The 27305-nt window shown below is 44.1% G+C and overlaps 1 protein-coding gene across 10 annotated transcripts; it reads left to right on the top strand.

The window, feature by feature from the left end:
• The first annotated feature begins 563 nt into the window (after window positions 1–563).
• Window positions 564–26395, top strand: TPM3 (tropomyosin 3). Of its 10 annotated transcripts, none has more exons than XM_010954001.3 (10): window positions 565–779; window positions 1374–1499; window positions 10770–10903; window positions 12132–12249; window positions 12375–12445; window positions 13732–13807; window positions 14460–14522; window positions 14704–14773; window positions 15816–15894; window positions 25041–26395. In XM_010954001.3, the coding sequence occupies exons 1-10, from the start codon at window positions 666–668 to the stop codon at window positions 25042–25044; spliced, it is 855 nt and encodes a 284-aa protein (XP_010952303.1). In that variant the 5' UTR covers window positions 565–665; the 3' UTR covers window positions 25045–26395. The 10 variants fall into 10 exon arrangements, with proteins under 10 accessions (XP_010952307.1, XP_010952303.1, XP_010952302.1 ...); XM_010954000.3 differs by lacking the exon at window positions 25041–26395 and adding an exon at window positions 16638–16843; XM_010954003.3 differs by lacking the exons at window positions 13732–13807; window positions 25041–26395 and adding exons at window positions 13105–13180; window positions 16638–16843.
• Window positions 26396–27305: the final 910 nt, after the last annotated feature.

Below are 27305 nucleotides of genomic sequence, written 5' to 3'. Positions count from 1 at the left end.
AGGGGGTGGAATGAAGTCTCCCTGCCAATTAGAGAGTCTCAAAATAGCACAGTAATTTGATCTGGGGATATGGGGGAATTGTCAAGGATCATGAGTAGCCGCCCCTCCTCACTTGCTCAAGTTCCCTGAATACCAGGAGTCAAAAGGTAAAACTCAACAAATAGAATTTGATTAGCATCCAACACTAGCTCGGGTGAGAGTAAGGGGGAAGCTGAAGGGCAAGCAGGACCTTCTGGGTGAAAACTACTGTTCTAGAATTGCCAAAGTACCCGTCTCTATGTCAATGTTCTACCCCTCCCCTCTCCCTGCTCTTTTAAAATACCCATAGAGCTGCCCAGAGTGAGTGGAAAGTCACTTCAGGGTCAGGGAGAACCTTTCCCCTCCCCCAGTTTCCATTGTCTAAAATCAGCCTCAGCTGTTCGTAAATTTTTCTTTGCTGGTGATGTCAGTCTATCAAAGTGTCTCACCCTGTGTTCCCCCGAGAGAATAATCATGGGGTGGAGGGAGCTAGAAAGACCATATTAGGCGCGAGAGGTGGAGCCACACGCATAGATAAAGGCTCAGGTCTGGGGAATTAGTCACTCAGCTAGCAGCTCCTCCTTTCTTGCCTTAGTCTCCAGTCCTCCAGTGTTCACAGGTGAGCTCACCAACGGCCACTGCTCACAATGGAGGCCATCAAGAAAAAGATGCAGATGCTGAAGTTGGACAAGGAGAATGCTCTGGATCGGGCAGAGCAAGCTGAAGCTGAGCAGAAACAGGCAGAAGAACGAAGTAAACAGGTAGGCGTTAGCCTTGGTCTCTCTCACCTGCTGGTGAACAAGACTGAGATGGAAGAAAGTTTTCATGAGAAACGCAGTGACCACTGGTAACAGTTCATCCTTTGGGTGAGAGGGACTCCTCTTCTTCCCCAGTCTCACTGGATAGGCAGAGGTCATCTAGGGTATGTGCCTTAGACTGCCTGTGTAACCTTGGGGAAGTCAGTGGCCCCTTCTGAGCCACCATATGTCTGCTGGATTTAAGTGGGAGTGGATCATGTTTTGGGAAGAACCTCTGATTTTGAGAGGAAAAGATAGGAGCTTGGCATGTAGCATCTGTTTTCCCTTAAATGGAGTCACAGACATCGACACCCTAAGAAACTTACCATCCCAGTATCTAAATGAAAAGCATGGCTTGGTCATCTTAGGGTCAAGGTTCACAGAGTCACAGGCCAAGCCCACAGCATAACTCCTGGGGCGGTTGGCTGAAACTGACTAGGGAGAACTCATGTTTCTCTGAGGATGGGCCCAGGGGTCTGTCAGGGCTCAAGACCCCAGGGTCTGAGTCTGCACTGTTGTGTATGTATGTCTTGTGTGTGACTCTTGGGGCTTCTATAGCTGGAAGATGAGCTGGCAGCCATGCAGAAGAAGCTGAAGGGGACAGAAGATGAGCTGGACAAGTATTCTGAAGCTTTGAAGGATGCCCAGGAGAAGCTGGAGCTGGCAGAGAAGAAAGCAGCCGATGTGAGTATTAGAGAGATGGGGGAGGGGTGTTGAATCCACACACGTAGATCTTCACATTAAAATGACTAAATTCTAAGCACACTTGGACACATAAATACTTGTGGATTCACAGAACACAGACATAGACACCCACATGCATTTTTTCATATAATCACATGCTGGCATACCCTTGTCATGGCATAGACTTTCTTTCTTAAAGACATGTAGAATTCTTATGTTTCTCACGCCCAACCCAGGAATTTAATTATCTTTCCCTGGACTTGGACAGAGGGAAGGGACTCTAAGTCCAGACTGCTATCACTTATCCCACCTCCTCCCCCATGCCACATTCTTAGCTTTTGTATCCAAGGATTGGCACGTAGATATGTGTATTAATAGGGAAACTCTCATCTCTCAACTGCCCAGCAAAGCCAGCTCAGATTTCACAATGGTACAAAGGAGGTCACACTGACCCTGGCCCTATATGGGTTTATTTACCTTGGCTAGTGTGGGTATCTGTCCTTATGCCACAGAGATGTCATAGGGAGCATTGTTTATAGGGCAGCAGAGAGGATCTTAGGATGACTATAATAGAAATAAGGACTCTCAGAGGGTAAAATTATCACCACCATAACTTACACTGTGACCTTGACTAAACCACTCAGCTTCTCTAGGGCTGAATTTTCCCATTTGAAAACGAAAGAAATTCTCTTATCCACTTCACCTTATCTCATAATCACCTACTTTCCTTCATCTTCAACCTTGAAGTTTACCACAGAGATAAATGAGAGACTACACAGAAAAGATTTTTGGAAAAGTAACACAGGAATCTTAACAGCAGCAAAAGGATGTCCCAATATTGATGGAAACATTTGCTATCTAGCCCTTTACAGAAGAAGTTTCTGGGGGGAGGTTATAGCTCAAGTGGTAGAGTACATGCTTAGCATGCAGGAGGTCCTGGGTTCAATCCCCAGTACCTCCTCTAAAAAAAAAATAAGTAAATAAACCTAATTACCTGCTCCCTGCAAAAATGTCTGCATCTTTGAGGGGAGGGTGCTCTGTTGAATACAAAGGAAGTTCACAGCTCAGTTTCTACCCTTGAGGTTAATAAACAAGCAAACAGCATATTACTCTGATGTGGATATAAGGGAAAGGGAGGGAGGAAGGAGTCAATAACTGCATGTTTACCCAGGGAGTTCTGGGGATCTGAGAAGCCTTTTTGGAAAGCATAGGGTTTGCTAGGACTCTTTGAATCAAGAAAAGGCAATGGTGTGGCAAGATCAGTCAAAACTCATCTGTTTCCTCCCCAGTTCATCTAAGGTCCTTTTTGTTTGTTTCTTAATTATGGAAAAGTATACATAAAGATTGCCATTTTCACCATTTTTCAGAGTAGAGTTCAGTGGCAGTAAGAACATTCATGTTGTGCAACCATGTCTGAAGTTCTTTTAACCTGAGATGAAATTAGAATCTGTTTAGGGTGAAACAAAGGGAAAGAGGAGTGCAATGGTTAGGACATTGAGTCATAACACCCCTTTTTAAGGACAGGAGGTAGGGCGCAATGGGGAAAAGAGGGGCAGGATGGACATATACACCCGTTGATTTACTGTTGTATTGTTGGTCACCAGGAAAACAATAGCACTGGGCCCCTTGCTGCCCATCCATCACACTTTTAAAGGCCATTAGGAGTCAATCCACCTGTTTTCCTGAATCAAGAGAAGATTATCTGTTCAAATCTACCAGCCCCAGGAATGCAGTGGTGCTCTCAAAGCTCCTTTGGGTTGTCCAAGATGAAGTCTTCTGCTTCTTCACTAGGGCAAAGGAGGGGTGCAATAGTGCCCTCTGCTGATCAGCACCCAGATGACAAAGTCTCATTTTTGTTTCCATAGTCCCTCTCATCAGATTTCTCCAAAGAGTTGGAAAAGTTCTTAGGCCATCAGGGTAGAGTTTACTGAGGCTGGTTTTTCTTTCCAATTCCTGGGTAGGGGGTATCAAAGGGTACTGGTTACTCTATCAAGCAAATTATTTATTTGTTTCTGTTTCCTCTGAATAGTCTCAACGCTCAGTATTTCTAAATGGAGATAGGAAGGCAGAGCCCCTGGTGGCAGTGTCCTCAGAACCAGGCATTGAGGGCTGCACCTGTCTTACCTATCAATCCTTTCAGGGGTTAGGATTCTTAATTTTAAATCCTGCTGTACACCCTAGTTCTCTAGGGGAAAAGAGAGCTGTACCACAGGAGAGATATTACTATTACTTACTGAGAAGGTGGAAGGAATACAAAGAAATCAGAGGGAAGAAAAACATTCTCAAGTCTCTTTACTACTGTGCTTTTAAAAACTGCATGGAAATGCCTAGAAAATTTAGGCAGTTTCTAACTCATAAATAGCTCCTTAGGGTACCTGGAAGCAGAAGTGACAGTGAAATTGGTGAAAGCTATAACACAGAATGGAGGCTGAGTTCCACAGTACTGTAGTTTTCCAGGTACTCATACCTTGCTGTTGCACAAAGGATCTGGTAACAATAGTCCTTAATAGAGGATTCCTTCCTGTTAAAAGGGGGGCATAAGATATCTTCCTCACCTCCAAAAGGAATTGTAGGAGATGATTAACTATCAAGTCCTGAATCATTCAAGGTTTGGAGAGGCTGGCAGGTTGGTAAATCGCTGGTGCACATTGACTCTCAAAAGTTAACAGAGGAAAAGACCAACATTCTAAATGGAACACTTATGTTTCCAAGTGATGCCAAATAGAATGAGAACTTTGCCAACCTGCCCATCTCTTCACCCTCCCTTAATTCCCTTCGTTGACTTTCAGAAGATGCAGAGAACCTACTTTAGCGGAACTTAAAAGGAGGAGGCTGTAGAGCAGGGCTCTTTTGAAAATGAGGCCCAGAAAGTCTAGGCTCTTCTCAGCACCTGGTTTTGGAGCCTTTGTGGGGTGGGTGGAAGCAGAGGCTTGTAGGATGTTTATATTGTAGAGAGGATACAGGGTGCCCTGGCAGGTAGGTGGTGGAGGATCAGCATTGGGGGAGTGAGGGGTCAACTGCGGGTGTGTAACGGCTGCAGAGACCAACCATTGTGGGCAGCCTGCCCTGTGGCTGGAGAGGCTTAACCGAGACGCGCCTTCCGGTTACCATGGTACCCTTCCCTCTTCCCAGCCCCGCCCCCCTTTACTGGCCCGAGGGAGAGGCTGGGAGCGGTCGTCCAGGGCGACTGAGAGATCCCGCCCCTCGGGCTTCCCTCCAGTGGACGGCCTTCCCGCCTGCCTGGCGGTGGGAGGGTGCGGTGGTGGTGACCTCACATCCGGGCGGGTGGGTGAGTTCCGGTATTTCAGGGCGGAGCAGGCGGAAGTAGGGGTGAGAAGCGGCTGCAGCGCCGAGCGGAGGAGGCCGGAGCCCGAGCGGAGGAGGCAGGAGCCCGAGAGCTAGCAAGAGCTGGGTGGGCACCATGGCTGGTATCACCACCATCGAGGCAGTGAAGCGCAAGATCCAGGTTCTGCAGCAGCAGGCCGATGATGCAGAGGAGAGGGCCGAGCGCCTCCAGCGGGAAGTGGAGGGAGAAAGGCGGGCCCGGGAACAGGTACGGAGAGGACGAGGTGCATGAGGGAGGGGCAGGCGCTGGAGCAGATGGGACCCCGAACTGGGTCCTGTTTTTTGCGGTGAAGCATGGTCCTTATGGGCGCAGCATACTCGCAGATGAAGTTGAAGCCCGGAGGCTGGGTGGAGCTTAGCTTCAGTTGGACATCGAGCAGGAGAGGGGGGAACTGGGTGCTTCAGCGAGCAGGCTTGACCTTTGAAGGAATTGAGCCTCATGGGGCCTGGAGAGTGGTTTTCCTTCTCTTTTCTCCCAGCTCATTCATTCAGCCCTTCGGAGCCGGGCGCGGCCGGGGGAGGGGCTCAGGGGCCTCTCCCTCCCCCACTTCCCCGTAGAAAGGAGGGGGGACTTTGCTCTCGTTTGAGGTTTCCGGCCCAAGGGGTGAGAGTAGGTGGATGCCTCTCTGGTCTAGGAGGGGCAGAGCCGAACTTACTGTGAAAGGGTGGGGGTTGGGGGGGGTGGTAGCCGCCGGAAAGCCCCCGGCCTGGCCTGCTGGCAGCTTTTCCGCTCCCTCCTCCTGCTCAGGAAATGAGGCAGCAGTCGCCTGAGAGGAAGCGCGGTGCCCTCCCTGGAGGAGGTTGAGGCCACACCACCGCCTCCTATCCTCCGGCTTGGGGCCCTTTCCTCTTAAGGAGAGACCTTGCAACTGCTAAACCCACTCCTTCTGTTGACGTGAAGCGGGAGGGGAGGAGATGGCACTTTATTCCCTATATTAGTACAAATATAGGAGCCAGCCAAACTTGCCCAGCTTCCATGATGACCGGGAAGGCAGAAACTTCTGCCAGATTCAGGCCTTTGTTGCTGAAGTGTGAAGAGTGCAAGCTGAACCGGTTAAAAACACTTCTTCCAAGCAGAGCTGATAAGTGGGTGTATATGGCAGAGAATCTGATGGAGTGCCAATTTCTGCCAAGGTTTCTGGTTGATGGAGACAAAATGATGAGTTCCGAGGGGTCTCTAGTGATGTTACTCTGATACTTTCCCAATTGTCCACTACAGCCTTTTTTTTCCCCCCAGTTCAATAAGTATTTGTTCAACTGAAAGTTGAAACATGAAACATTAATGGAATGAGTGGTGATTCTTGAAACCACTTTCATTTTAGAAGTGGTCGACTAGTTTTAGTAAGCCTTATATAAGATTTTCCAAGGTCTAGGGTGCATTCTATTGGGTAGAGCTGATTTGAGTTGAGGCTTTGGTTTTGGAGGATCTTGAGGCTGGAGAGGAAAGTAATTTGCTAAAATTTGAAGACCTAATGAAAGAACTCTTGTGGTTTATTGGTATTCCTTGTTCTTTCCCTTGGTAAGTTGGTTTTGTTTGTTTGTTTTCCTTTTTGGCCTCTCCTGTGGGGAGTGGCTGAGAATGTGCTTTGGGAGGGGAAGGGGAGACAGCTGCCCTCCAGGTAAAGATTATTAGAATACTCTTTTTTTTTTTAAACGGCATAGAAATGCTTGGCACTTGTCTTCCTCAGTCACCCACTTCTCAGTGGATTTTTCCTCTGTTCATTATGCCACTAACTTCTAATTATCAATTCAAGTGAGATGGACTGGCTGGGTGACTCTTTATGACTAGTGACACTTTCTCATCTCCCTTGTTCTGGAGACCAGGTTCCCTTAAAGGGCAAGACAAGATGGCTTGAAGGAACTAGCCATGTGTTGAGCTCCAGAGTCTTAGGCTTAACATTTGAGTATGGACATCCTGGGGATAGTTCTAGGGTAGATGATGTCCCCCCTCCATGCCCAGGATTTGGTTTCCCCCTAACATGTGCTCCCCCACTCACCCCAAGATTTGGTAGTTTCCTTGCAAGAAAATTTATGTCCTTTTACCCCACCCTTGGTGACTCTGGGGTGATAGGCAGCAGAGGGAGCAGCTTTAGATGTTTCCCTCACTCAGAGCCTGCCAAATTTGCTTATTGGGCTCAGTGAGGTCTAGTGAGGAAGTCCTCAAATGGGGAAGTAGGGTGATAGTTAAATATTTATGAAACAAGTGTCTTCTCTTCAGCTTGAGAGGGCCTAATCTTTTGACTTTCTGCTCTAGTGAACTTTGAATTGCTCCTGAAGACACCTGTGGGAAGGGAGGGGGGTGCTTGAACTACCTGTTATCCTCTTAGGGCATTCTGGAATGTCGGTTTTGCAGGCTCCTCCCTCCTAGAGCTGGAAGCTCAGCACTCCCTGATGGTATCGCATGCTGTTAGTGGGACTGTCACTTAATTACTTTTCTGGTTCCTTTGTGTGAACGTCCAGCCCTTGTTAGGAAGCTGAAAGAGTCCAGAGCTGAGACTGAGTTGTTGTGGAATCATCTGTGTTTTCTGCCCTTGGCCTGGAGACTGACCTTTTATAATTTAGTACCTTGTCAAATCCACTTTCGATTTTGAATCTTCTTTGCACATTTTTGCGAAACTGAAACAGACTGCAACATAATATTTAAAAGTAGTGTTTTTTCCTTATCTGGTTTGTGCGTGTATGGTGGTGGTGGTGGTAAAAATACACATGATGTAAAATTTACCATTTTAACCATTTTTAAGTGTACAGTCCACCTTAGCTTTTCCATACTTGTAACTCTCCCTGGTATTCCCCACCCCCTGCCTTTTTTTCTGGTCCAAAATTTAGGAATACTATTGGAGGGAGTGAGTAGGCTTTCAACAGCAGTTTCGATTCTGGCCTTATTGCCAAATTCCTAGTGTGCAAGGGGTGGGTGGTGGTGGTGGTTAGAATGTCTGACTATTGTGTGGCTTGCCTATTTGTGGGGTCTGGTGGGCTAAACAACAGGCTTTATCACCTTACTTTGGTTTAGATTTGCTTTCCTGCTGATTACCTTTCTCTTGCCTTCATACTAGAGCACATACTCATAGGGGAGAGGCAAACAGCCCTTTGCTCTGAGTGCCTCCACTTAGACTCCACCTTTGTTTACTTGCGGACAGATAGCTCTACTCCCTCCCTTCTAACTTCCATCCCCCTTGATGAAATTTAAAGTCCCCAAGGACACAGTATCTCCCTGGGTAGATAAATTTGTGAACACGGTGAACTGGAGCAGTCCTTTACTCACAGGGCTCAAGCCTTAACTTTGCCTTTACTCTTTTCCTTTGAATTTCATCTGTGGCTTTTGTCTAAAAAGAGAAACCTTAGAGTGGCAGAATGCCGGATTTAGGCTAATCCCCTGCTGTCCTTGGCCCTCATCTGCCTCCTAGCACCAGTGAGTGCCCTGTCAGTTTCTTGCCTTGATGGCTGTGACGTGCTTTGGGAATCTCTTCAGTGTGGAGGATGGTACCATTTAAACCAAACTCATTTCACTACTGAAGCTGTTGTCAGCCATCTTCTGATGTGACCGAGAGGCTGCTGTGTCCACCCCCTCCCTTGGGATCTTTGCTTCCTCGGCAGTGGAGAACCCTGTTATTACCTGAAGGAAGGACCTCAGAGTGTACCTCCAAGTTGGGCAGAGGTGGGCGGGCTGAAAGATCAAAACCACATCTAGGCAAGCTAAACCTAGAATGATATAATAGTGTAAAGTTAATGTTTCCCAGGGCCATGTTTCCCATTCTGATTTGCAGAAGTTAGTCCCACTCAATCTCTTGGTAGGACTTGACTGACCTGAAAGGGATAAGCATTGTGCATAGGTTCTGGCTTGAAGGAAAATCAGGTGGGTGTCTTCCCTTATTCCTTCAAACGTTTAACAGATCTTGATTCTGTAAGGTCTTTCGTTTCATTGTAAAGAGAACTGATACTGATCCTTTGTGGGAGTAGAAAAAAGAGAACAGTAACAGCCTTCCTCCCTTCCCCACACTCAACACCACTGGGTCTCTGATGCTTTTGCTGGGACTCCCTTCCTGGGTTCTGCTTTTGATACAGGCTTGTTCAGTGTGCACATGCTCTAGTTAGGGCACAGAGATGTGTTTTCTCCTCCTCCCTTTTCAGCCTTGTGAAGAATTCTGTTGTATATGCTGATTTGTGGGAGAAGCTGCCCTAGCCAGCTTGTTGTCATGGAAACTGTACACCCCGCCCCCATAGCTTGTCATCTTCTGCTTCATTTCGGTAACTACTGGTGAGCTGGGTGGGGACTTGGGTTTCAGAAGCCTCCTTCAAATCTGGGTCCATGCTTCGCTTTTTTAGTTCTAGGCATCTGAAGAGGCGTGGGGTGGGATAAGTCGCTGTACTGGCAGTGTTTCATAGTCCTTGCCTGATAGCGGGACTCATTCTCCTAATCTTGACCTGTCCTTGGCCTTTTTGGAGCTTGTAAGGCAAAATGTGTGTTGTCCTAGGGTACACCTGTTTTCCTGAGACAGGACCAGAGAATACTTGTCTTTGTGCCATTTTGAATAGAGACACAAACGATTTCGTGGTACTCTCAGCTTATGGAGGTGTCTTGGTTTTCTTTTCCTGTGGGTCAGTGGTTGTATAGCCCTGGCCCCGCAGTCCCTTGAATCTTCCATGTTTGTATTTGGAAAGTTGGTGCCAAATAACCTGATTCTTAACAGGAGTCTTTTGGGCTATATCCCTTCCCATAGGGGCTGGTGGCCCAGATTACTTCTATAGCGACCCCCACCCCTGACTGCCAGGAGGAAATCAGGGTAATAGAATTCAGGCACAATCTGGGCTGTAGAAGAGAGATCGGGTTAACCAAGCACTTGGATAAGCATCTGAACTGGATAGCATGCAGGGCAGATTAAATTCTTGTACAGTTGCGGCAGTCACTGTACTTGCCACCACTGAAGGTGTAGGGAGGGGAAAGGCAGTCATCTGAGGGAGGCTACTCCACCAGTAGAATTCACGCACGTGCAGCTGTCTCCTTTCCTTGTTTCTTATTCTATGGCCAAGGAGGAGGCATGGGATTACTTGGACTCTAGCCTGTGCTTTATTGTGGGGTGGAGGCCAGGGAGAGCATTGTCAAGCAGTACCAGAGGATGAGGGTAAGGGATCACTAGAGGAGTGGAAAGGAGTCAAGTTACAATTCAGAAATTTGGAGGGGTGGTGGTTGGCGTGGAGGAAAAATTCTCTGTGGCCCCTACTTTTTTTTGGTAATGTCATTATAGCTGGTAATTTTAGCCTGAAAAAGCTCCTTTTTGTCAAGTTTTAAAAGGTGGGAGGTGGGAAGGCAAGTTGAAAGGATGTGGGTTAGGCATCCCAGAGTTCCATCGTTTTGCTTTCTGGTCTGGAAGGTTATTCTGGAAAACATTATTCTCTTAGCTAGTCATCCTCCTGGTTTGTTAGGGTAAGGTGATCAGAGGGTTAACAGCTTGAGTTAAGGAGCAAATTAATAGCTAATCCAAGATTCCCTCTTTAAGAAAAGCTTGCTTTTTAATTTTTCCACCTTATGAGACACAAGAAAGCTGCTGCAGAGTGAGATACACCTCTAAGCCAGAGCTCAGAAGGACCTCTTCACTGGCTACCTTTCCTGACACTAGTGTGTTCAGGAATTTGAACTGAGTCCAGAAAGGGAGTGGTACTAACACTGGATGGGGCAAGGAACTAAGTTTCAAAACACTCTTCCTGTGGAACATATGGGAATTCATTGATGGGAAAGGGAGGAAAATACATCTAATAATAGAGAATACGTAATCATGTCTGCTAGATCTTGACTGCATCTCAGCTAAGACAGTTTTCACCCTGCGAGACTCTGGCTTCCTCCAGGGGTGGTCAACTCTGCTCTTAGTGTCATAGTTAGTTCAGTGTCTCTTCACTGTGCCCCTGCTTTCTTTTTTCATTGAAACGCAGGCTGAGGCTGAGGTGGCCTCCTTGAACCGTAGGATCCAGCTGGTTGAAGAGGAGCTGGACCGCGCTCAAGAGCGCCTGGCCACTGCCCTGCAAAAGCTGGAGGAAGCCGAGAAAGCTGCTGATGAGAGTGAGAGGTGTGTAGAGGGGCCTGATGAAGTGTGGATTTCAAAAGATGTCATAATGGATGGCTCTGATCAAGATTTCCTTATAAACCTGTTTTTTAAAACAGTAACCTGTCTCTATAGGATCTTTTCTTCTGTTCTACATGTTCTCTCCATATGAAGACAGAGTAGGGGTTACCTGGACTCGTGACCCTTTTGTAATTTGTGTTTCTCTATAAATTGACCTAATGATCCTTAAATGGGGTCACCAGGACAGCCTTCACTGAGTGAATTGTAAGCCTCCGAAAGTAGTGGTTCTTCAGGTAAGGTCCCAGACCAGGAGCACCTGGAAACTTGGTAGAAATTCAAATCCTCAGCAGCTTCTATGCCTGATCTATGAATCAGAGACCCTGGAAGTGGAGCCCAGCAATCAGTGGTTTAATAAGCTCTCTCACCTCTGGCAGCATGGTGAGAATCACGGGAGTGAACGATGGGGATCGTTGGAGAGTCTAAAAAAATATATCAGAATGTCTAGATCCCACCCCAGATCCATTGTGAAAGGGGCCTGGGCATTGGTGTCTTTAAAGCTTCTCCAATAATTTTAATGTGTGCCTAAGGTTGAGAACCACAGTCCTCGGACCAACACATCTTTGTTGAAAATAGCCAATTGGCTGGCTCCTTGCCACCTGTGAGTTAAAGGAGAATACAGGTGTGGAATGACTTGCATAGGATCAAGCTAAGGCTTTTCAGAATTAGAAATTCCCTATTGGGAGTGCATTAATGCAGTGCATCTGTGAAAATGAGTAAGACAGCTATGTGTGTACTATTACAGAATAGTGTCCAAATTATAGAAAGTGAGGAAAACAAGTTGCAGAGCAGTGTAGTATGATTCCTTGGGGGTGTGGGGAAGTGAAGATGCGATTTTTGGCAATTTATCTGTATAAAACATTTCTGGAAGGATTATGATGTAAGAGATTACCTCTGATGAGCAGGACTAGAATTGGGGAGACTTACTTTTGCTTTATGCCCTTAGACTATACACTTAAATAGTTCATTTCTTAATAAGCGTGTGTTTCTTTTATAAGAAAAAACTTTAAATAAAATAATTAAACTAAGGTGGGGGGTGCTGTGGGAATTCTTTTTGAGTGGCAAGCAGAGAGGAATGGGCTTTAAAAGGTGCAATTCCGGGTCCCTTGGAGCTGAGCTGATGACAGGCTCCCCAGGATGTCAGTACCCCATTTGTCCGCATTGTTTCTGACAGAGGTATGAAGGTTATTGAAAACCGAGCCTTAAAAGATGAAGAAAAAATGGAACTCCAGGAAATCCAGCTCAAAGAAGCTAAGCACATTGCAGAAGAGGCAGATAGGAAGTATGAAGAGGTAAGGCACTTTTAGTTTGTCTGTCTCTCTCTCTCTCCAGTGGCGTGGGGCTTCTGAAAAGAATCATGAGAGGGAGAGGGCTCTTTCTCAGCCTCTCTGAGCTGTACCTGGGTCTTCTCCCATAGGTGGCTCGTAAGCTGGTGATTATTGAGGGAGACTTGGAACGCACAGAGGAACGAGCTGAGCTGGCAGAGTCGTGAGTATCTTGCTCCCCAAATCTTGCTGTACCATTCTGTTCCTTCCCCTTTGGCTTGGGCACTAATGTGAATAAACTAGCATTCCTTCAACCTTGTTAAACAGGGCCTAGAGAGTGGAAGGCATCCAGAATGCTTTTGTTTAGTCCCTAAGAATGGCTTTGGGTTTTACTCTCTTGACCAGTGACAGGTGACAAATTGGAGCTCCCTGACTTCTTGTAGGGAGGGTTTACAAACTAAGGGGAAAAAGGAAGCCTAAAAGTGGTGAGCTGTTAATTGGCAGACCCTTCTGGGTCCTTCCATCTGAAGGTTCTGCTTCTCCTGGAGGCATTGAAATGGCTGTCCTGACTTGAGCTCTGCCTCTGTTTTTACCACTTTGCCAATCTGCTGGGGAACTTCAGGGCAAAGGCAGACGTGATGCCCTCCCCTGCTGGCACCTTCTGGGCCTTGTGTAACAGTCAGTGCTGACGCATATTTATTTGTGCTTCCCTTGCATTCCCCTCTCCTAGACATGACATATCATGGCCATGGTGATGTTTTCTTCCCATTGTTTGATTTTTTTTTTTCCCGTTTTGCTGCTTGTTTCCCTGCTGTGTTCCTTTTTGACCTTTCTCCCTCCCCACAACCTGGCTTGTGCGATCCTTGTGACTATCACTAACAGCCGTTGCCGAGAGATGGATGAGCAGATCAGACTGATGGACCAGAACCTGAAGTGTCTGAGTGCTGCTGAAGAAAAGGTACTAACCATTAAACCCACAGAGAGGTTATGTGTATGGTGTGGTTTTGTTTGGTTTTGTTTTGTTTTGCAGCTGCCTCCCCTCCACCGGTTGATTTGTTGAGTGCTCTCTCATCTCTTCATGGAATGCTCCATTCTTCTCCACTTACCTGGCATCTTTCATCTCCTCTTTCCTAGTTGCTTCACTGCCTCTTCACAGGGCCTCTTCTTCCCTTGGGTGATTTGGGGGCCTATTTGGGTTGGGCATTTGTTCCTACCTCTACCCCAGGTAGCAGTTATGATTTGTTCCCTGTAATGATTTCCCTCAAGTGTTTTCTTTATTAGTATCCAAACATTCTGAGGCCTAGCCCAGGAGGTCCAACTCCTGACTTGTTCTGTGGTAGCGGGAGGAGGGTTGACGCTTGCTCTGTTGCCCCGGGAACCTCTCTTTCCCCCAGTATGCCTTCCAACTCTCTCCACAGATAGGTTCAATTCATGTCTGTGTGTCTCTCTCCCTTTTTTTTTATTCTCTTCTTCCCCTTTCCTCTCCTGCGGTATTTAAAATATTCACAGTAAGTGTTCTGAGCTGGAGGAGGAGCTGAAGAATGTCACCAACAACCTCAAGTCTCTTGAGGCTCAGGCGGAGAAGGTAGGGGCTGGTTTGTAAAAGTGACAGGCTTTGGGGCCTGGGCCCAGCCCTGCCCTTGATGAAAGACTGGAGCAGCCCATTCCTTATGTAATCCAGTGAGAAGTATCCACCTATCCTCTCTCCAGTTTCTGGGTTTAGTGCTAATTCCTGCACACTCTGATTGCTTCAGTTAAAATAACTTCCCGGTCTCAGGTGCCTGGGGTCATGTTCTCCTCAGGGTGATATGACTATGCTGACAGATGGGGGCAACCAGTAGTACCAGATCTGAGACCTAATGAGCAATTGAGACAGATGACTTGTCTTTATCATCTTGTGGGACTGTTTCAGCCATGTGGCCTCGGGGTGTCACAACACCTGCTCATTAACCAGGAGGCAGGAAAAATACCTCCTTGGGTTGATTTGAATAAGATCAAAGCTTAGGTCCATTTACAAAAGTAAAGGAGGACTCTTAATATGAGGGTATCAGGGTGCCAAGGACACTGATTTGTGGATTTTAAGGACTGTTGTCCTGAAATGGGCCTTGCTATTTCTCATGGATCATTCAGCACATTAAATCCAAGAGGACATTCAATGTAAAAGTAAATGTAGGGAGGGGGGCATTCTCCGTGTGAGTCATTTCTATCCTGAAATGTGTGTTCTATTTCTCTTACAGTACTCTCAAAAAGAAGATAAATATGAGGAAGAGATAAAGATTCTTACTGATAAACTCAAGGAGGTAAGCTGAGGGGATTTGAGGAAGGACCCACAACATTTAGAGGTTTATAAGGCATTAATGTAGACTTAGACTGGCTGGCTGTGGTTCTGCAAGGTGTAGAAGTAGAAGGTGAAAGAAATAAAGATGCTTCTCTAATTGTCTTACTCATCTCAGATTCTGACTGGTTTCATATTTCCCCTAGGCAGAGACCCGTGCTGAGTTTGCTGAGAGATCGGTAGCCAAGCTGGAAAAGACAATTGATGATTTGGAAGGTACGGAGCCTGGGAGAGGGATTAAAATAAATATAGAGGAAGACCTTGCCCGTTGACCGTTATCCTCTTTCCCTGTACACCAAAGGGAGTTGGTAGAGCTTTGGCATGCATCCTATGCCCTGTCCTGTGCCACAGCTGGGTGAAGTGGGTCAAACCCTGGAACTGGATTTTTATGTTTAATCCTTTCCCTTAATAATAAGACTTTACCTAACATTCTGGAATTTGCATCCTTCCCTTGGAGGAGACTGATAATGGCACACACCTCCAGTTTTGTAGTCCTAACTCTTTAGTATCTGGGTTGAAATGGTAGCCATATTTTCAGAAGGCAACAAGAATGTGTCTTGTGTCATCCCATGGCTACTTTTGGCAATCCTATTCACCACTCAAATTGTGGGGGACCTCACCAAGAGACACAGCTGTGGAATAACCATTTCTCAGAGCTGACCATTGCCAGGGGCTTTCTGGATACTTCTGGTCCCCACAGTTTGGCAGCTGCATCCACCTGATCGAAGGAGAATGTACTTTGCTCTGAGAACTCTGAGAACTCTGAGATATGCTCTTTTGGTAGGCTCTGGGTAGCAGGATGTTCTTTCTTTGGGGAAGTTTGGGGGGGCAACTTGTAGAGCAATGGGGCCAAGAATATTGGTCACGCTTGGTAGGTGGAGAAGTGTCTGAATGTTGTGTATTTTCTCCTTTTTCTATTTTTGTTAAATTCAGTGTGATCACTGCTAGGAATTGGGTTAACTGGGTGGGAGTGGTATCCTCTTAAGTGCCTTTGGTAATAGGAATTTCTAGTCATGACTGTGCCCAGGTTCTCAACCAGGCTGCAATTGATGAGAGATGTCAGGAAGTCCAATTGGTCCTGGGGATAGTGGATCTGAAAATGTCCAGTCATGGCTGTCAGGATAGATATTCTCCTAACTGTGGGATTAGACCCATGGTCACACTTTCCCTAATTTCTAATGATTCCCTCTCTTCATCTGCTTCTGATATCTTTCACTCTGTCCCCTCGTTCCTCCCTGTGGTTCCTGTGCCTGTCCAGATGAGCTCTATGCCCAGAAACTGAAGTACAAGGCCATTAGCGAGGAGCTGGACCACGCCCTCAATGACATGACCTCTATGTAACTATCTTGACAGCAGAGTGGGGCTGGGACCTTGGCTTGTGGGTGGGTGGGGGTACAGGCTGTGCATAGCGTGCTTTGGTTTTGTCTTCTGGAAACTAGATTCTCCACTCTTATATTTAAAACATTGGTGCTGGTTACTTGTTGGCAAAAGCTGGGGAAGCATTTAATCCTGGATCATTGGTACATTACTGATCTATGTAATTCTTACACTTTTTATTCATAATCCCTTCATTATGACACCAGTATTTTTCTATTTGTGTCTTAAATTTGGTCTTCTCAAAAGGGATACTGCTGAAGGTAGAATCATGTCATCATACAGTTAAGGAACTAGGGCCCAGAGAGCCAGTGACTTGGGCCCTCACGTTGCACAGCAAAATTCAGACCTCCTGGGTGTGTATGATTTGTGCCCTGATATTAAAGTTCAGGGGAAACACCCATGATTGGAAGTACCAAATTCACCTAAAAATCGAGCTGAGTCCCAGAACAAGCCAGGTAGTAAAAAGCACCAAAAAGAGTTGTTGGGGACTTCATCTGTTTGCTGTGAATCCCTGATCCTTGATGCTAATCTGCCTCTTTCCCACTAACCCTGAAAACAAGCCAAGGGACCCAGGCTGTAGTGTCTGGCTCTCTTTTCTCATTCCTACTGCTGCCTCTTCCTTCTTCTCCTCATCCTTTCCCAAACTGCTGTCCAGGTTGATGCTAGTCCTTCTCACCTAGAGTCTCCTTACTTTTTCATACAGATAACTATCACCGTTTCTGCTCTGTTCTGGATCTGCCCCCTTTCCTCGGGGAACCCAACGCCCCACTCTCGCTCTGGATTCCATTTGGGTCAGCCTGGCTGGTCCCCAAGGCATTAGGATGAGCGGGGGGCCACAAAGCAACTTATGTATTCTCTTCTACCCCTCACCCCAAATTAAAATGTTAAGCTGCTGGAAGCCTCATGCCACCCTGCATTTGTGTCATTGACAAAGCTGCTGCTGTCCCTAAGAAGGAGCCTTGGGGGTATGGTGTGGGGAGCAACTATTGTAGGCTCTCCTTCCTCTGACTTACATAATCAAAGCCACTTTTGTGTGTGTCTATTTTTTTCTTGACATTTAAATTCAACTGATTGAGTCTATCAGAGTGGTGGACTAGCAGAGGTCTCTTAGAATAGGAGCTCGAGCCTTGTACTCAAGCTGAATGAGATCATCGACCTTTACTACCAGGTTCTTAAATCATCCCGCCTGGAATGTTTCAGTCTTCTCTTCAAGTTCTCCTCCTTTGAGAGACCATTGAAATGTCTCCCAGTACATAATTGTTTACCTTTTACCAGAGGTTCAAATGGTGCATCCGCAGAGTACCCAGTGGACCCAAATATATTACCACAAAACTGAGTAATTATCCCAAGTCAAAGAAGAATACATAATAGGTAAAATTTTCAACAGTTTAATGTTTTCTTTAAGCCCTTCTTGCATATTTGAGGCTTACTACCATTTGCCTGCTAGTATGTGCTAGCGGGATGTAAGACAAGTGGTAAATGATTGTTATTGGAAAAACTAAAAACAACCCGTCATGTATATTTCAAATAATGTGCACAGGGTAGTAATTTATTACGTGCATAAATATGATAAATTGTTGCTAGTAAAATTGTTCCTAGTTTATATTATGGAATTACATACTGACTTTTTGGAAATCCTATTCTAATTTATGTACAGAGATGGTTTCATCTGGATAGGATAGTCATCGGTTGTACTTTTTTCAGCACCTAAGTGTTGATCACTTAGTACTTTAGTTTCTCATCAGGGTATATATTTAAAACTTGCCTTTCTTTTAAACAGATACAGCCAGGTAAAGAGAATTTCCCTAATTTAAAACTTTGGGTCTCATTGAATTCAGGTTTCTTTCTGTCCATACTGTTTCTTTTTGCCACACAACCTTTACGATTAAGGTAGATTAAGGTACAGGTTAAGTTATTATTAATTTAGGCTCAGGGTATTAAGGTGGAGACAGAAACAATCAAAGCTCGAGGTACCATCCCTACTCTCAGATTGCTCCAAATCTAGAAGAGAGAATGTATATTTAAAACTAAAGATGAAGTGTGATAAGTACTCCAAATAATAAAGTGTTGTGGGAGTTTGGTGGGGGAAAAGATTGATTGCAGTGGAGATGATTAGAAAAGTCTCATGGAAGGAGGCACAAAATAGGTACTTAATAAACATGTTAAAATTTGCCTCTTCATTTTTTTTATTGGGTTCCAAAAGATTGAAAATTACTTTTTTTCATGATAATTCAGTAGTAACATGTCTCCTCATTTTATTTATTTTATATATTTTTTTTTTAGTTTAATTTTTTGTTTGTTTATTTATTGAAAAATAGGAGTGGGTACAGCTCAGCGGTAGAGCAGACGCTTAGCATGCATGAGGTCCTGGGTTCAATCCACAGTACCTCCATTAAACAATTTTTTTTAATTACTGAAAAATAGTCGATTTACATGTTGTATTAATTTCTGGTGTACAGCATAGTACTCAGATATATATATATATATTCCAAAAGATTAGACTTTTTTTAGTCTCTTTAAAAAAATTTTTTTAATTTATCTTTTGTTGGTGCGGGTGGGGAGATAATTAGGTTTATTTATTTCTAGAGGAGGTACTGGGGATTGAACCCAGAACCTTGTGCAAAGATTGGATTTTTGACAAGCAGAGTCTGGTTGAGCAAAGTAGATATTGAGCATTTTGGTCGAAGAGAAGCAAAAATAAAGGTGTAGAGAGGGCAATAGGTATAAAGGTCCTTTAGATACAGTAGGGAACAGGTATGTGCTGTAATCTGGCTAGGGGGAGTTTTAATTTTATTTTATAGATAATGGGATGTCACTAGAGATTTTTAACAAGGATATGTCCTGGGTTGCATGTAAGAAGAGTTAATTTGGCAGCTAAGTTAAGAATATATTGGAAGAAGGTACAAACTGTTGGGTGTAAGATAGGCTTAAGGATGTATTGTACAACATAGGAAATAGAGCCACTATTTTATAATAACTGTAAATGGAAAGTAATTTTTTTTTGTAGGGGTAGGTAATCAGATTTGTTTGTTTGTTTATTTGTTTATTTTAAATGTTGGTACTGGGGTTTGAACGCAGGACCTCATGCAAGCTAGGCACACACTCTACCATTGAGCTATACCTTCTCCCCAGAAAGTAATTTTTTAATTGTATAAAAATTTTAAAAATAAAGAAGAATATATTGGAAAGGGGGAGCAGGTTATCAAAATGATCCATTAAGATGGTGATTACCAAAATTTCATTCATTTGCATACCGCTTTTGATAGCTTTTGCCATATTTACATACTGCCTATGTTATTATTTTTTAATTTACTCATTTTCCAATTTGTTTTATTCTTACTCTGCACAATTCTAATTTGAATCAAAGATTTTGATGTGCTAGGGTTTCCTAATGCACATTAAAATAACATAGCTAATACTTTTGGGGGGGGGTTAGGTTTATTTATTTATTTATAGACAGATAATGGAGGTAGTGGGGATTGAACCCAGGACCTCGTACATGCTAAATAAGCGCACTCTACCACTGAGCTACACGATCCTCTGCTAATACTTTTTTTAAAGTTCACAAATGTTTACCGAAATCTTGCATATCACTAGCAGTGACTATACCACATTTTGGGAAAAACTGGATTTGCAGTTTTCCCAGAGATAATAATCTGAACTAGAGTAGCGGTAGTAGGGGATGGCGCTGAACATGAGCATTTTGCATGGCCTGGCCACTGAATGCAAGGAGGAAATCAAGCCTAGGTAAATGGTGGTTTTAAAGGTGTAGGGAGACCACGTGGTCCTGGTTTGATGATGCAAGGGAAAGCAGAGAAGAATATAAGTCTGAAAAACTGGCAGGTATCCAGATGAAAACCAAATCCTAGGACTTGAGAGGGAGAGACTGATGTAAGAGAGATTTGGGAGTCCATGAGGGTGACAAGCAGTTTAGGCCATGGAAATAAAATCGAACCCTAAAAGATAATTATAAATGTAAAAAGAAAAACTGAGTAAAGAGGAAAATCTGTGTAGAAGAGGAAGCCCAGTGGAACTGGTTAGAGGCATAAAGGGAGAAGGAGTAGCTTTGGTACTTCAAAAACTTCAGTGCTGGATGGTTTCCAGTGATTCTCAACTTCAACAGGTAGAGAAGGAAGATAACTGAAGATAGGATGTTATCATTGATGTTTTATTAATTTGAGGGTAAATTTTGAGCATTAAGGACAAGGAGAGGAACAGAAGAGTGAATTGGTGGAAAGAAAATAAAGGCATGAAGTACAGCCTAGACTAATGGTGTCCAACAGAATTTTTGGCAAGAATTTCCATATGGTTGCCACTAGCCACATGTGACTGTTGAACACTCAATGTGGCTAATGTGACCGAGGAGCTAAATTCTAACTTTATTTGCTTTTTGTTCATCTAAATTTAATTAGCCACATGTGGCTAGTGGCTACTGCATTGAGTATTACAATTGTAGATGTTTTAGTATTTAGGCAGAAGGAGTTGACTTTGGCACAGAGGAAGGTTCCTTACAAAGGAAAGAAGTAAGAGAGAATGAAGAGAGATTAGAAGAAAAGCGAGGTGTAATATTTTGTAGCTCCTGTCTTTCCCGATGGGCATGTCTGGTGTAAGCAAGGATAGAGACCAACAAGCTAGGAAGCAGAGGGAAATTTGAAATACTGTGCCATAATAAATTCACTCTTTTGGGGCAGGGTAGTGCCTCAGTGGTAGAGTGTGCTTAACATGCATGAGGTCCTGGGTTTAATCCCCAGTACCTCCATTAAAAAAAATAAAATAAATTCACTATTTTGTTTAATGTTCTGTATCCTTATAGAAGCTATCCTGTTACTTGTGCCTGGGCTAGCTAAGGGAATGGGATCAAGCATCATTGGCAATCGCAAAGCAAAATGCTTGACCTCTTAATTTTCTCCCCTCATCTTAATTTCTTAGAAAGAGTTGCAGGCTGATGTGCTGGAGTCCATTCTTCCTTTCCTCATTACCATTGTTAGGATGAGGGAAAAAACAAAACGTGGCTGGACCCCAACTTACATAATGAATGGGTGTAACTAACTGTCCTATTAATGTTGGGCAACCTTGTCGTAGCCCCACCCAGTGTCTTGCATTCATGTGATATTGGTTGAATACTCCCCGGCCTTAATATTAGGGAAATTAAAAAAAAAAATCTGTTCTACCTCATTCCTTGAACTTTGTGGCTTTAAAGCTGGTATAGTTCCCTTTGCTCCAAGTACACCCTCCCTTTTCCTGTTACAGAATGAAATTGACCTGATTCAGACCAAGGAACCCTAAGGATGTATAGCATCCATGGGATTGTTCCCTAAAAGGAACATCAGACCAAATGGATTCTCTGGCTTGCTTTTTTTGTTTTGTTTTGTTTGCTGTTATCAGGGAATCAAGAACTTGAGTGAACTATTATCTGATCTTGAATTTTCGGTCATTAGAGATATCAGAGTTAGAAACCTTTTTCTTATTACTAAATTCAAAGTGAGAGAACAACTGCGTTTACCTTTCTGACTTCATGCAGTTCTTAAGGAACCATATGTTCCAGGGTATAATCAGGCAATAAAATGCTCCCACTTCTTCTCTATCTCTTTATTTCTTCCCTAAGTGGAACAAAAACCTCATTGACCAGGCTGTTTTGAGGGATAAGATCCTGATAACACCCAAGACAGAAGTGGGAACTACACTAACTTAGGTATAGATGCTATGGAAGAGTCAGGGTGCATGTGGACTCTATATGTGATACACTCCCAAAAGTTTAAGTAACAAGAGTTAACACAATTTGAACCCCTACTATTTGTCAGGGGTACCCCAGTGAATAAGACAGGTCCAATCCCAGGCCTCATGGACTAGTACAGACTAGTATAGTGTTTCTCAATGGTGGACTTTTGTGTTTTAGGCCAGGATAATTCTGGGATGTACCGAACAGTCCTATTTACTGCTGTCCCTTGTCCAGTAAATATCTGTAGGGCCCTCTAGTTACCGTGACAGTTAAAACCTGCCCCCCCCTCCAAATTCCCCTCTACAAGGAGGGGCGGGGCACTATTCCTGGTATTGAGAACCATTTGTTTAGTGGGAAGTGCAGTTTTAAAAATTGGCTCCAGTTCTTCTCCTTAATACACCTATTACGTTTGGTTATTCCTCCCCTAGGATCTTCCTCAACCTAGAAGGCAAGGTGCCTGAGCATTGCCCACAGTCAGCCCACAGATGCAGTTGATTTTAAGGCAGGAAAGTCTTTTTCATATTGAGGTCCCGAGACCATTTTGAAACAGACTGTAAAACATAGAAAGAAACTTGTTTATGAACACCAGAGGCTGACATTAGGAATAGACCAGGAAGATCAAATTTCCACACCGCTGTGTTGGTCAGATGGATTTAGATTCTCTGTACCCACTTTTTTTTAATTCAAAAAAGTTTTCTTTCCTTGTGATAGGAACTCTTAGGATTGACTCCCTTAACTTCCATATATAACATACAGCAGTGTTAATTATACTTATGTTGTACAGTACATCCCTAGTACTTCTTTATAACTGGAAGTTTGTACCGTTTGACCACCTTCATCCAATCCTCCCTCCCCCACCCCCACCTCTGTAACCACAAATTCTATGAGTTTGTTTGTTTTTTGAAATATAATTGACCCACAATACTATGTTCCTGGTGCACAATATAGTGATTCAGTATTTCTGTATGTTACAAAACGATCACCAGTCTCTACCTGCTCTTTAAGATGTACTTTAAGTAGAAAATCCAGATAAAGCCAGGGGATCTGAGCACTTAAGTAGTTATATCAGGGATTCATTCAGTTATGAGGAACAGCTTAATAGGAGTTTAAATAAATATGGTATTTATTTTTCTCTCATAATAAAAAGTCTAGATTTGAGCAACTGTGGTTTGATATAGTTGGGGTTTCTGTGATTCTCCTGGACCTTTCTTTTAAGGTTGAAATTTGCAACTCTAGTCATCACATCCATGTTCAAGGCAGGAAGGAAAGCTAATTTTCCCAGAACCTCCAACACACTACCCTCTACATGTCACTGGCCAGAATTTAATCACATGGTCACCCCTAGCTGCCAGGGAGGCTGGAAAAACAGGATAATCTTGATTGGCTTGTACCAGTAATTCACCTTCCTGGGACTAATGGCTACACTAATGGCTCTAACAGGTTTTAGCTTCTTTTGGAAAATGCAAAGTTGGATTTTGACTGACTAGGCCATTATGATGGGTCTATCACTCACCCAACACCTAGAACAAGAAGCATCAGAAAGCATAGGATTGAGTGGATGTGTTTATCCCAGTCTCCCATTTGTAATGCTCTATTGAACGCTTTTGCAGAAAAATGTTCAACCATTCACTTCGATTCCTTACAAACCTTGATTATTGTAAATGTATTTCTGATAAGCCAACTGTATTCCTTCCTTTGTCCTGTTTCACTTGTCTCAGTTTGTCAATCCAGGGAATAAACACTGTGAAGGAGATATTTTTCTCCCTCAAAAGGTCATCCTATCAGCTTGTCAGTCTGAATTTATTTTATTCCTCAGTTGGTCTTTTCCACCAACTGACTGACTCTTACTGCCCTCTGTCTGAATCCTCCTTGCAGCCGTCCGGCCTTACAGATGCATGTTATATATACCAGGTCTCAAAATTTACTTCTGGTACTCTACTAACCTTCCCTTTTTCTCTTTCTCCTCCTCTTCTTCCTTTCCTCCTCTTGTTTTCTCTCCTTTGCTGCTGCAGAGCGTCTCTACAGCCAACTTGAGCGAAACCGCCTGCTTTCTAATGAGCTGAAGCTAACGCTGCATGATCTGTGTGACTGATGGGCAGGGCTCACTGATGCCCATTAAACCCAGCTTAAGGCTCACACCGCTGACCTGGACCCCAGCAAAAAGCTGATTGTCTTTTTAAAAGTTACTATTTGGCCCTAAGCAAATTGCTCTTTAATTGGGACAGTTAGAATAGTGTTGACTTCCTAATTGCATTGTTAAGTGGGAACAGTTAATATTAATACTGCATTTCTCCCTTTTTAAGAGATTATGGGTGATGAAGGGAGGGGCCTGAGAGATTATAGTGTGAAAACCTGGGAGAGTTTTCTGTTTTCCACCCTGATTTGCTGCTCTTTCACTTGTGCACTGACTGTAGGATATGTTCCCTTGCATGGATGTTTTCTAACAATAAAAGGACTGACTTGACAAGATGTCGTAACTGCTTCATCTACAGGCCCAGGGATGGGTCGTTCTGACTGGGTAGAATACAAGGGAAGGGAAAGAAAACGGTGTGGGATATGAATAGGTCTGTGTTGCCCTCCCCATCTGTGAGTTGAAGAGTATTTTCCCCACCTCCCCCAGAGCACTGTGAGTGGTTTGCTTGCTGGGCAGATTAACTTCTCCTTGATGTTCAGCTGCTGGTTTTCTTCCTGACATTTCCCCCCACTTGCTTCTCTTTCCTGGTTTTATGTTTAATTCTAAGTAACTGTGTCACAGGCAAGTTCTGATGAATAGCTCTGCAGAAATCTCACTTAAAAGGTTTTGCTTACAGGTATATGTTTTGTAGTATTCTTGGCTTTGTTTTCTTTTGAGAGTCTTTGACTTAGCCATGGGGTTCTTTTATTTACCCCACTAGTTATTCTTTACCTTTCTACTTTGGGGGGAAGGCCTGTAGTGCATGGAGGATCCTCCTGTACTCTCTTCAAGTTGAGATTCTGATGTTTCTACTGGTGGAAATAAGCCCATCCTGTTCTCAATGTGTCAAACTCCAGTGAGCCATTTCAAGTAGGTGTTATCCTGTGGGCAAAGACTAGAAAGAATGGATGGCTGATGTTTAAGGCCACCTCCTTAAGTGGCCAAAAGCTGAAAGCCTCGGCTGGGTGTGGGAAGGAGAGGAAATGACTGATAAGGTCCCCCACTCCCTCCCCCAGAAGTACAGCAACACCTGCAACTTCGGTAGCAAGCCCGAGGCCCTGCAAAAGCGAGTGATGCAACAGCTCACTTCTGTGGCTGAGAAGGCAGCTATTCTATCAGTCTGCAGTTTCCCTGCAAAAGGAGCTATTCTCAGAGTGGGTAGACCTTGAAATTTGCTTCTAGTTTTTATAACGTCTCTCCTTTACCCCCACTAGATAAGCTGAAATGCACCAAAGAGGAGCACCTCTGTACACAAAGGATGCTGGACCAGACTCTGCTTGACCTGAATGAGATGTAGAGCACCCCAGTCCCGCCCTGCCGCTGCTCCTCCCTCTGACCCCGACTCCACCTGAGGCCAGCCTGCCCGAAGCTGACCTTTAAACTGAGGGCTGATCTTTAACTGGAAGGCTGCTTTCTCCTTTCGCCACCTCTCCCACCCCTACCCCTGTGTCCTTTTCACTAAACTGTCTCTGCCTCTCCCCAGAGATTCCAGTTGGGCTAGAGGCTGAGCACCTTTGGGAACAACATTTAAGGGAATGTGAGCACAATGCAAAGTGTCTTTAAAAGCATGTTGTGATGTACACATTTTGTAATTACCTTTTTTGTTGTTGTTGATATAGCAACCGTTTGTAAAACATTCCAGATAATTCCCCGTTTTGAAGCAGCAGTCTAATCCCTTTCTCACTTTTGAAAGGTAACATCTCAGCTTAATGCATCTTGCCCTCTCCATAGAGGAGGGAAAAAAGGTATGGGCTTGCCTTACTGAGAGCCAAACAGCCCAGAGAAAGATTCCATTACAGGAAACCTCATTGCTCTGTAAAAAGTACCCGCCAAACCAGAAAGGTGATTCCAGGAGGAGCTAGCCAGGAAAAAAAAAAAAAGGGCTGTTCAGGTTTTCAGCTTTACGGTATCTTTGGGCAACTTTATTTTTATTTTTTTCATCAGAAGTGACCAAACAAGATGGTGAGACCTCTGTCTGAGACCAAATCCTTGTCCCATCTCTACCTTGTTCCCAGCTGCTCACAGGATCATCTGCTCCTTACGTTGAGGTGACCACTTATTTGCTATTCTGCCTCCTTGAAAGACAAAAAAGAAAATCAGTTTTGCCACTAATTTAGCCATATGAAACATCTCATCACCCTTTCCTGGGTCTGAAGCTGCTGTCTCTAAAAGTGCCATCTCATTGTGCTTTGTATCAGTTAGTGCTGGAGAAATCTTGAATAGCTTGTGTACAAAACTGTTTTTAAATTTTATATTATTTTGAAACTTCGCTTCTTTGGGGTTGGGACACACCAGTCACCCTTTCTGGCTGTGAGAGCTCTCTACAGTCTGTGGGCTGGCAGTGTGCTGATCTTTTAAAGTTTCTTTCCCTACCCAATCCCCCCTTTTTGGTGAGGTTTCAGTGAGGTCTGTTAGGTGTGCATCCTGCAGCTTAGTTGGCTTAAAGTGTACTCTCCTTTGGTGTGGTCTCTTTGGGAGCCAATTGGAAGAAAGAGAAACCAATAGTGTAACTGTTTTGATACTGAAAATTGATAAGTGTCTTTTTGAAATAAAGAACCAGTCCCTCCAACGCTGAGACCTGCTTGCTTTTATTTCCTAATCCTAATGTGCTTTCTCCACAGGAACTATGAAGTTTGGGTAAAAATCGGGTCTTTGTGACTAGTAACAGGATTTGATGTAGAGCACACACTTTGGAAGCCAACCAAAACTGGGATCAAAAACTGGGATCAGCTCTCAAAGGGGTGGGTATAGCTCAGTGGTAGAGTGCATGCCTAGCATGCATGAGGTCCTGTGTTCAATCCCCAGTAACTCCAATAAAAATAAATCTAACTACCCCCATCCTCCCCAAAAAAAGCCTCAGCTGTCAGACCCCTAGTTGTATATTCTGATACAAATCATTTAGTTTCATTATCTGTAAAATAAAGATAATAAGAATTGTTAGAGTAAATACGAAGATTAGAAATAATATTCATACGCCAGGCCTTTTACAGGTTACTTAATTTAACAGTGGCGTCTTCGAGGTGAACTATGCATTTTCCTTTACACGTGTATTAATTATTTCTTATAAACCATAGGTTTATTAGGCTCTGTGCTCCCTAAACAACTTCAACAATATATGACATTGATTACATATTATATGTGTCATTTTAGTAAACTGTCCTGAGACAGCCTTTGAACTGATACTCCGTTGGATATTTGGAGAAAACAAGTTAATTTAACAAGAAGTGCTCTCAGAGTATTTGCTTTCAGACAGACTGTGAGTGGATAGCTTTCAAAGCTGCCTTTGAGACGCCAGTGCCTGGCATTTCCTGTACTCTGGCCTTGAGGCTGGACATGAATCTGACTTCCTAGCAAAAATGACACAGCTTCCTTGACAAAGTCCAGCTGTTTACACTAGAGACTGGAAAATTTTTTCCGTTTATATGCACGGACCAATGCTGACTGAAAATTACTGGAAAAAAAATGGGGGGGGGTGCTCT

Source organism: Camelus bactrianus, chromosome 21 (genome assembly GCF_048773025.1).
Source record: "Camelus bactrianus isolate YW-2024 breed Bactrian camel chromosome 21, ASM4877302v1, whole genome shotgun sequence".
Taxonomy (NCBI): domain Eukaryota; kingdom Metazoa; phylum Chordata; class Mammalia; order Artiodactyla; family Camelidae; genus Camelus; species Camelus bactrianus.
This window is presented reverse-complemented; position numbering and strand designations above follow the sequence as displayed.